Below are 10,536 nucleotides of genomic sequence, written 5' to 3'. Positions count from 1 at the left end.
CTGATCCTGGCGCTTCCGCTGAGCCCTGACATTCCCAAAGAAGCGCTGATCCTGGCGCTTCCGCTGAGCCCTGACAGCCCTGCAGCTCCAGTCATCTCTCGCTCAGGCTTGTGCAGTGCTGCCACCGGTTCAGCTCATTCCCCTCCCCCACTACCACTTTTCTAGGATGGCCGCGTACCACCTGCCAGGTGCCAACGTACCACAGGTGGTACCCGTACCACTGGTTGAAAAGCCTTGCTATAGTGGCAGTGTGGAGTTTTCCATTTAGAATTCAATATAGATTTAGAATTCCTGGGAAGAGAGAGGATGTGGGCCATCCTTGGTGGCAGAAGCTCACAGGACCAGCCCTCCCCCATAGAATTGTGTGGGAAAACGAGAAGGAGAAATACGTGTACCCCTTTTGCTCCTCAACAAGGAGATAATGTAGCAGATTTTCCTGCTGAAGCATTAAAACTCTTAATTAGGGTTTTATGAAAGTCTGTATGAATATGCTCTAACAAAGTATTCTTTAGGGTTTACTATCCCAATTTCAGCTATGAAAATTGTGCCATAATGCATGTGAAATTATGTAAAATTGGAAGTTATCTGCATTTTGTGCTCCATTTACTTAGAGGAAGGAATGTAATCTGCGAAAAAAAAGTACCTGGTTGCAAAACTCTTTTAAAAATTCATTTTAATACTTTTTTTTTCATTTTCAAGATGACTTACAAAATGGAATTTTCCATTTATATCTGATTTGCTTGCTCCTTAGTATTTCTGGGAGAAATGCAAATTATTTTTCTTAGCATTGCTGGAGAGACAGCTTGAAATATTTGAGTTTGGTTCCCATCTATAGTTAAGAGTGTCCCAATCTGCTTTTCTAAAATGGTATGTCTTGGTGTCACAAGGATATTTTAGAGTACTTTTTAGATAACTTTTAGATAATTTTGCATTGGCACCTTGAATTGACTTTAAAAATCCCTTTTTTAAAAAAAGTCTTGAGAGAACTACATTTTAATTTTTTATTATGGTCATTGAGCAAAATTCAAGTAATTTCTAGTAATTTAAACAGAATAGAACAATACCTAGACCATGATGCAATCAAAGTCTGTCTGGTTTTACCAATAGTGTAGCAAAATTGGGCCATGCTCATTGAAGCTGAATCATATTGGCTTGATAATAAAAGCTGCATATAAAATCAGAATTGCTTCAGTATTTTGCTAAGTAAAGAACGATAAGGATTACACTGTTATGACAAATGAAGCATAGTAGTACAAGGATTGCTATTAAAGTTACTTGGTCAGCCTTTTTTAACTAATTACTAATACACCTGTTGCTATGTAACTTGTGTGTATTGTTGGGCAATTTTGAATTCTGACAGTTTACTGTCGGCATATGTACTGTATATTACCTGCAATGCAATATTATACAAATTGGAGAAACTAATAAAATGAATGAATGAGGTGTGAAAAATGTGCCTAAATCAAGTTTATATCCATACTGTTCACTACATCGGGCTTTTCAACCAGTGGTACGGGTACCACCTGTGGTACATTGGCACCTGGCAGGTGGTACGCGACCATCCTAGAAAAGTGGTAGCGGGGGAGGGGAATAAGCTGAACCGGTGGCAGCACCGCACAAGCCTGAGCGAGAGATGGCTGGAGCTGCAGGGCTGTCAGGGCTCAGCGGAAGCGCCAGGATCAGCACCAGGCTCCAGCTGGAGTTCGGCACTGATCCTGGCGCTTCTGCTGAGCCCAGAAGAAGCGCAGATTAGCTGGAATGTTGCAGCATCTCCAGGGTCTTGTGATTTACATTCAGATGCTTGGCAACTGATTCATATTTATGACGGTCACAGTGTCCCAGGGTCATGTGAAGTGATCAAAACCTGCTGCAACCACCCAGCAGACGGGGGGAATAAAAACCAAACACCCCCCACCCCACCTCCACTGCCAATCCTCAACAGAAATGCTCACAACAATGGAAACCTCGGACAGGAGGAAGAGCGCCGCCGGGTGGGCAGGCAGGTGTCTTGTTCGGCTGTGGCTTGGGGGGCACTTTTTTCAGTGCCATTGTAACTTTGAACAGTCACTAAGCGAACTGTTGTAAGTCGAGGACTACCTGTACTTCATCACTTTTTTCCTTTTTTGGGGGGGGTCATCAGGTTTTTGACACCTTGCTAGGCGACTGGTGGTACTCGGATGTTGCCATATCCTAAAAGTGGTACAATGGGTGAAAAGGTTGAAAAGCCCTGCTCTATGAACCCCTGAACCCTTCAGAAAGGCCCTGAGGTTTGCTATCCCCCCTCTGACCTTCAAATAAGAATGTTGGGGTGAGAAATAAAAGGGGCAGTTCTTGGAAAAGGAAAGAAAAAGGGGGTTCCTAAATTTCCTCAGTTAAGACTGTCATTCCAGACTAGTTTATTGGAGAAGGCAATACTAAAATGACTTAATCTCTTTTGTGGGACGTTACAATTCAATATTTAAATACTGTAGAGTGAAACCTGAAATGAGATTGTGCTTGGATTTAAACCCTGCCTGTGGAAACTTTAAAGAGTAGCTGTGGATATACTTATCTTTCTATTCCTTTCTTGTGTCTCAGCTTTGCTGGCTGAGGAATTCTGGGAGTTGAAGTCCACAAGTCTTAAAGTTGCCAAGGTTGAGAACCCCTGGTCTAGCACTTGCCTCCCGACTGCTCTTCTGTCCCACCCCCCCTTTGCACACAAGTCAGAAATCCCCCCAATACACCAGGAGGCAAAAAAAAAAAAAGCTTTGGCTAGTCATCTCCCATTTTCATTTTATAAAAATGTTTCTTGGATGTTCATGGGTGCCTAAGGAATTATTTAAAAAAAAAGTACTCTTAAGGCTACTCCTTTGCTTTTTTCCTATCGATTTTTAAAGACAAATAATCTTAAATAAAATAGAGTGGGGAGTTTGATGGGCACTAAAGAATGTTAGGTGCCAAGACCTGGATCAAATGAGTGCATAATTTCTGTTTCAGATATCTGAGATACAATAAAGAGCAAAGTAGAACACGGGAATATAGAATTTGTTTTAAACATTTTTGAAATGTCCGTTTTTTCTTCTTAACGAGTTACTGTTTTGTAGGAGTGAGTGAGGTTGACTATAACCTCTATCCAAGCAGAAAGCTGCAAGAGCAATGGTTGAGATCTTACTTGGAAGCCTACAAGGAATATAAAGGATTTGGAACGGATGTCACTGAAAAAGAGGTTGAGCTGCTTTATGTCCAAGTGAACCAGTTTGCTCTGGTAAGTTTATATTTTATTTTGCTAACACCAGGACTGGGTGCAAGCGATCTTGACAAGGTTTTAGATCCTCCTGTTCATCTTTTGTGGCAGTGAAAATTCAGTGCTCCTAGATTTTGAGTTGGCACATGCAAAACCTACCAGGAAAAGAATGTTCTGTAGGATTGTGGAATGTTTGGTTTTTCCTCCAGATCATGCTCATTGTGCAAGGGGTTCTTTGGCGGAGTTTTTGTGGAAATAATTTTCAAAAAAACTGCTCAATTACTTCCAGAATGACAGTTCAAAGCCAAAATAAAACATTCTCAAATTTTCCAGAACATATGCCTAAAAAGGATTCTCGTGATTTCTCTCTTTTGTTGACCATACCAAATCCACAAGTGCTATGCTTTTGTCATCTTTGCTATTTCTATGAAAATGCTGGTCTTTGTTTGTTCTTAACCAGGAGCAAAAATAAAATTTCAGTTGGGGATTTTGTCCCAGAGAAATGGCTTAAATCATGGCATTCCTGGCAAGAACTATATGATTTTGTTCATGTGTGTGTGTGTGTGTTTGTGTGTGTAGAGGAGGCCCACCTTGCCTGATGCCCTTCAGCTACTTTACATATTGAACAAGTAGGTTTTTCAGCGTGGTCTCTGTGATTTGCACACATTGTTTTTTTTTTATCTATGCCAAGTCTTCAAAATCTTCTAGCTTTCATAAAATTATTTGGCGGGGGCCTTCCACACTTCCTACTCACACTTCAGTGTGTTTGCGGCCACCACTTTCTCGGCACATTCATATTTGAGGTGGTCATCCTTGTGCTGTATCAGGGGTCCTTGGTGCTCTCTGAGCTTGGTTGTTTTCTTGCAGATGTTTCATTACCCAAACTAGATAACATCATCAGTGCTAGTCATCAGTAGCCCCTTCATAATGACTTCCAACTCCATTACCACCAATTCTACCATAAGACTGTCCAATTTATACTATTCAATCCTCGTTAACCTTTTTCCCCCCTAGACCAGGCATGTCAAACTCGCGACGTATCGGAGCTTTTTTGCCATTGCCAGCAATGGGGTGGGCGCGACTCCGGTATGATGAAACCGGCCCGTGGGCCGGGAGTTTGACACCCCTGCCCTAGACTGTTGATTTGAGAAAAGAGGTCTGAGACAACTGTGATCTCTTTTGCGCTACTTTCTTACTCATCAGGATAGTCAAAATTTGAGACTTTTCCCTTTAAGTTATATTGAGATCATCAAGACTGTAAATAGCCCTCTCATGAGTATTCAGCTTCCAAAGGTTGCATTTCTCTTAGTTCGGTTGCCTCCCTGCCCACCAGATCCTCTTTCGTGATCCCAATGTGGATCTACTGTATACTCTTTGAAATAGCCTAAGATAGAAGGAAGCAGGTGTGTACTATTTTCCTTCCATATTCTTGGTCAAAGGCATGACTGCTGCCCAATCATGCCTTTGACCAACCACCGGATCCCTTTTCCAAGTATCTCTCCGTTAGTCACAGGAATCTTCTTTAGGCAGATCCCATATTTGAGATACAACCAACGTTCTTTTGGCCCAAGATTATCCTTATTGAAGGCTGCAACTACTAAGCTTCAGATTCTTACTACTGCCATCAAGCCATGGTGTCTGCTCCATTAAATTCTAAGCAGAACTTTGTTGATCACCTAATCTATATCCGTTAAAATAGAATGTCTGTTCCTACAACAAACAAATTGGATAGCAAATTCTCTTGCTGTCTTCTCAGATGATAAAATACTAAGTTTAAGATGATACTGTTCCCATTGTCCAAATTCTAGTGCTTCAGTCTTGCTGAAGACCCCTGCCCTAAGGTCTCCTAGGCAAAACCATCTCTTGTACTGCTGGTTTTTGTATGAGACAAAACCCCTTTGCTATATCATTTGCTGGAGGTCAAGAGGCAAATTGTCTAAAAGAAGCAGGGCATCTTGCCAAGCAGCCATTAAATATGATTTGTGATGCCACTGATTCAGCAGTCAAACGTAGGTGTCTTCCATCACACTGCATCAATGTGACTGGCTCTGCTCCAGCAATGGTGATACGTTTCATCTCCCCTACATGGATTTAAAATAGCTGCTCCTCTCACTCCTTCTCTGTCTACTGCTTTATCAGGTGCCACCAAGTCAATTTTGGTGATGGTATGCACAAGTGCTAACCACGTTGGCTTCTAGCCTCTATTTTCTGCCATTATGATGAGACCAGAACCAAATTGTTTGGAACGTAGTTATTCATAAAATAGGTAGGGTTAGAGGGTGACTGTAGGTTCCCTCTACAGGTAGTCCTTGATTTACGACCAAAATTTCTGTAGCTAAGCGAGACATTTGTTAAGTGAATTTTGCCCCATTTTATAATCTTTCCTGCCACAGTTATTAAGTGAATCACTGCAGTTACTAAGTGAGTAAAATGGTTCTTAAGTGAATCTGGCTTCCCCATTGACTTTGCTTGCCAGAAGCCCACAAAAGATGATCAAATGACCCTAGGACAGTGGTGGCGAACCTATGGCACGCATGCCAGAGGCGGCACTCAGAGCCCTCTCTGTGGGCACACGTGCCGTCGCTCCAGCCCTGCCTCCCCCCGCAGCTCCCTCCTCACCAGCAGTTCTCTTCCCCGGAGGAGAGTCGTCCCCAGGCGCGGCCCGCGCAGAGCAGCGCAGCCAAGGACATGGCAATTGAGCAACAGGGACAAGACTCCACCCTTGCGCCCCGTCACGTGATGCTGCTGCGGAGGGCAGGTGGAGGGTGTGGCTTCCATGGCACTGCAGGGCTGCCTGGGCAATCTGCTGCAGTGAGCCATGGAGGCGGTGGACGGGTAGGGCAGGGGTGGGGGGGTGGAGCGGGTGCGGGCCGGGGGCAGAGGCAGGGCGATTTTTGGGCACTCGGTCTCTAAAAGGTTCACCATCACTGCCCTAGGACATTGCAACAATCATAGATATGAGTCAGTTGATCAGCATCCGTGGGGATGCTGCAACAGTCGTATGTGTGAAAAATGCTCACATGCCACTTTTTTCACTGTGGCACTTTGAACGGTTGCTAAACAAATGGTTGTAAGTCAAGGACTACTTGCAACACATTGGAAGCATCGTTTCATTTCTTATCTGCCTGTTTTAGTTTTGTTTTTATCATGATGACATGATACTGTTTTTACCAGTACCGGCATTTAATCCTGATTTTTCAGACTTTTCAAAGTCTGTCCAAAGAGTGTCATCTTTCTCCAAACATCTTGCTAAATGAGTAGAGGTAACACTCAAACTTTACTATGAACTTACCAAACGGAAATGCTCCCTTCTGATCCATTCTTGCTCCACCAGTGTGCATCTGCAACCTTGAGCTTCTTTCCTAGTTGAATTATATTAGGCAGACACATAGGCTCTTTCTTTACTTCCTGATTGAGATGCAGTCTTTGAAAGATACCCTCTTTGGTTGATTTATACAACCATATTCTCTTCCAAGTAAGCAGTTTATTAGTGACTCATCTTAGTGAAGCACCAAAGTTACAGGGGACGACAACTTAACTATTACCCATAACCACATTTTTCTCAGTCGTTACCTTTGAATTCAGACAACACATCTTCCTGTCCCACTTGTCTCAGCGTATTTCACCATTCCTTCAGATCTCCTGTGTGAGTCTCAGGTAATGAATTCAGCAAGAGTCCTATTTAGGTACACGGTGCAGTGAGCTCCTCCCAACAATTCTAGAAAGTGTCAAACAGACCCTTGCACTGGGCATAATGTGTGAATTCACAGATGACTCAGAAGAAGTGCAGTTAAAGGTAAATTCATTTGCTTTTCTTCACCACAGAACACATAAGCATTTTACAGCATCGTATGCATATATAAAGAACACATAAGCATTTTACAGCATCGTATGCATATATAAAATAAATAAGAGTTGTACAGTTTGGGAAGAAGTAACTTATAGGAGTACATGGCAGCTTGAAGGCAGGATATGCTTTGTGGTCATTAAAGCAGCTGTGTCTGACTCCAGGACAGTGCAGCTGCTGTGAGGCTTCAGGGTATGGATACAGATACCGCTACTTTAATGATAGCCACCGACAATTGTGTTTACACTGCCATATGTTCCAAAGCACCTATTTCCAGTCAAAACCAAAGGATCCTTAGAAAATAGGAATGAGTCTGTTTTAATTGCTTACTACCATCTGTACACTGTTCATTTGCAGAGAAAAAAAAAGTTTCTAGGGCTTTTATCAGGTGTCACCACGTTGATTCTGGTGTTAACCATGTTGGCTTGTTTTCTGAGGACCTTCCTAACTAGCCTCTATTTTTTGCCATTATTATGAGACAACCCAAATTATTTGGAATGTCGTTATTCATAAAATAGGCCGTGTTGGAGATAGTTCTCGACTTACGACCACAATTGAGCCCAAAATTTCTGTTGCTAAGCGAGACATTTGTTAAATGAATGTTGCCCCATTTTGTGACCTTTGTTGCCACAGTTGTTAAGTGAATGACTGCCGTCGTTAAGTTAGTAACCCAGTTGTTAAGTGAATCTGGCTTCCCCATTGACTTTGCGTGTCGGAAGGTCGCAAAAGGGGATTATATGACCCCAGGACACCGCAACTGTCCTAAGTACGTGCCAGTTGCCAAGCATCTGAGTTTTGATGATGTGATTGTGGGGATGCTACAATGGTAAGTATGCAAACCAGTCATATGTCACTTTTGTCAGTGTTATTGTAACTTCAAACGGTCACGAAACGTACTGTTGTAAATCAAAGGGCTACCCGTAGTTCCCTACTGAAATATAGCATTAAATAAAGTATGCCACAAAATGCTGTAGTTCTCAACATCGCAAACTCGCTGAAAAAGAGCTGGTACAGTAAAGTGCTATAGAAATAAGGCCATTTCCATATACTGGGAAGTACTTGAATATTTTCTGCTACTTGAAAGCTGTTTTATTGTTACAAATACATCTTGTTGTACATTTACATGAGGGCTTTGCAAAGTGTTTTAAAGAGGGGCTCTGTTTAGTGTGTTAGAAGACACAAATTATCTCTCTTTCAAGAGGTAATCCATCCCTTTCACAACTCACAGAGCTGCTATGAAAGCTGGCCTCATCTGAGCAGTTGGTCACTAGCAAAGTGGCTGATTGTGCAAACTCCTTTCAGCAGAGCAGCTGTGTGGGCTGCCAAAGGATGCAGATACTCCTAAGAAAGATGATTTACCAGTGCTAGCATACCGAGATGCTTAGAAATTAATAATAATAATAATAATAATAATAATAATAATAATAATAATAATAATAATAATAATAATAATAATAATAATAATAATAATAATAAAGTTGGAAGGGACCTTGGAGGTCATCGAGTCCAACCCCCTGCTCAGGCAGGAAACCCCAAACCATTTTGGACAAATGGCTGTCCAGTCTCTTCTTAAAAACTTCCAGTGTTGGAGCATTCACCGCTTCTGGAGGCGGGTTGTTCCACTGGTTAATTGTTCTCACTTTTCCAGGGGGGGGGCTTACCTCCCTTGGGCTGGGCCAGCTGGTGGTCGGCCTGCTCCGTCTCTGCCGCTTGCCAGCTACGCCTCGGCCGGCGCAGGGGGCGGAACCACGCATGCGCGGCGCTCCTGGGCAGGGAAAGTCCTCGACTTACGACCGGTTTAGTCCTCGACGTACGACCGGTTTAGTCCTCGACTTACGACCGGTTTAGTCCTCGACTTACGACCGGTTTAGTCCTCGACTTACGACTGGTTGGGGTCGCGGAATTAAAAAGGTTGAGAACCACTGAACTAGACATACCCAATTCCAGCAACCATTTCTTATATGTTTTACCTTCAGTGCCCTGATCATCTTTGTTGCTCTTCTCTGTACTCTTTCTAGAGTCTCAACATCTTTTTTACATCGTGGTGACCAAAACTGGACGCAGTATTCCAAGTGTGGCCTTACCAAGGCATTGTAAACTCTTTTGTGAACTCTTTTAAAAAATTTTCAATATTTCCACATCAATATGACCTAAAATGTGATCTCTTCCCCATACAGGCCTTAAAACTAGGCAAAAAGGATCCAATTAAATCAGTCAAAAACATCAAGTGTATTCACTTATTTATTGAAAACGATCAAAGTTACTTGTTTGTGTGAGGCAGAAGCTTTGTTTTCAGTAAGTGGTATAGCACTTTGGGTAGCAATAACTTCAATTGAACATTTCCAGTATCTGTTGATCAGACGTGGACTTCATCCTAGGGGGATTTAATCCCTTCCTCTTTCCAGAACAGCTTTAACGCAGATGTTGGTTGAGTTCCTTGCATGAACTGCCTCCTTCAGGTCCTTTAACATAATTTTTATAGGTAATCCTAACAACCATAATTGGACAGGAATTTTGGTCACTAACAATGCTGTCATAAAATAAGATGTCACATAAACACATAACTTAGCGATTTGCAATAACTGTAGTTTTGTTAAGCGAATGTTACTGATCGTTAGCCACGTATCCACACCAAGGCATTCCAGACCTGGCCCCTCCCAGTCCTGAAGAGGTAAGGGACTGCCTCTAACTCCACTGATAAGGCAAGACTTCCCACACTTGCTCTGATTATCCTCCCATTGATTGAAACACTTGGCTATAATTTCCCCTTCAAATAAACTGATGATCCTAGAGGTTTACATATGTTTGCCCCCTCACAGATATGTAACTTTGGATGATTTTCTTCAATAAAGAAATGAACAAATATGTTTTTGAGTCTTCTGTTTAATTGGTTTTAGGACTTGTTTGGAGAACAAATAATGTTTTAGGTCAGGAGTCCCCAACCCCTGGTCCGTGGACCAGTACCGGGCTATGGCATGCCAGCAACCGGGCCACACAAACAAGCAAAATCCCATCCGCGGGATTCAGGCAGCACACAAAACCACGTACCCTCTGGTCCATGAAAAAATCTCTCTCCACATAACCAGTCCCTGGTGCCCAAAAGATTGGGGACCTCTGTTTTAGGTCATATTTATGGAGAACTATTAAAACTTCAAGAGGGTTCACATAATTTTAACCACTACTCTACTCATGTGAGACCTAATACTTACATGCGACTTTAATAATAGCTGCCCTGAGTCCACCAGGAGAAGGGCGGGGTATAAATGTAATAAATAAATAAATAAATAAATAAAATAAATTGCTTGGCTAAAAATATTTCCCATAAAAACAGCTTATTGGCTACATAAGCTTAATACGTACATATGTGTGTGTGTGTGTTTGATTTGATTTCAATTGTTTTTAAATTTTATTTTGAACTACAAATTTTATAAGAGCTGTCGGGTTAGAGTGTAGAATTGAATAGGAT

The 10,536-nt window shown here is 42.2% G+C and overlaps 1 protein-coding gene across 1 annotated transcript in view; it reads left to right on the top strand.

Annotated features, from left to right (window-relative positions):
• The window catches only part of LOC107299403 (ethanolamine kinase 1), a gene marked incomplete at its 5' end in the record, with an annotated part of 24,900 nt that overhangs the window by 9,260 nt on the left and 5,104 nt on the right, over positions 1–10,536 (top strand). The window contains one exon of the mRNA XM_015828767.1: positions 3,084–3,244. Coding sequence (XP_015684253.1) covers positions 3,084–3,244 — 161 coding nt within the window. The remainder of the gene's footprint in view (positions 1–3,083; positions 3,245–10,536) is intronic.

The sequence above is a fragment of the Protobothrops mucrosquamatus genome, unplaced genomic scaffold (assembly GCF_001527695.2).
Source record: "Protobothrops mucrosquamatus isolate PMUCROS unplaced genomic scaffold, P.Mucros_1.0 scaffold4873, whole genome shotgun sequence".
Classification (NCBI taxonomy): domain Eukaryota; kingdom Metazoa; phylum Chordata; class Lepidosauria; order Squamata; family Viperidae; genus Protobothrops; species Protobothrops mucrosquamatus.
The sequence above is the reverse complement of the archived record's forward strand: the minus strand, read 5'-3'. Positions and strand labels throughout refer to the sequence as shown.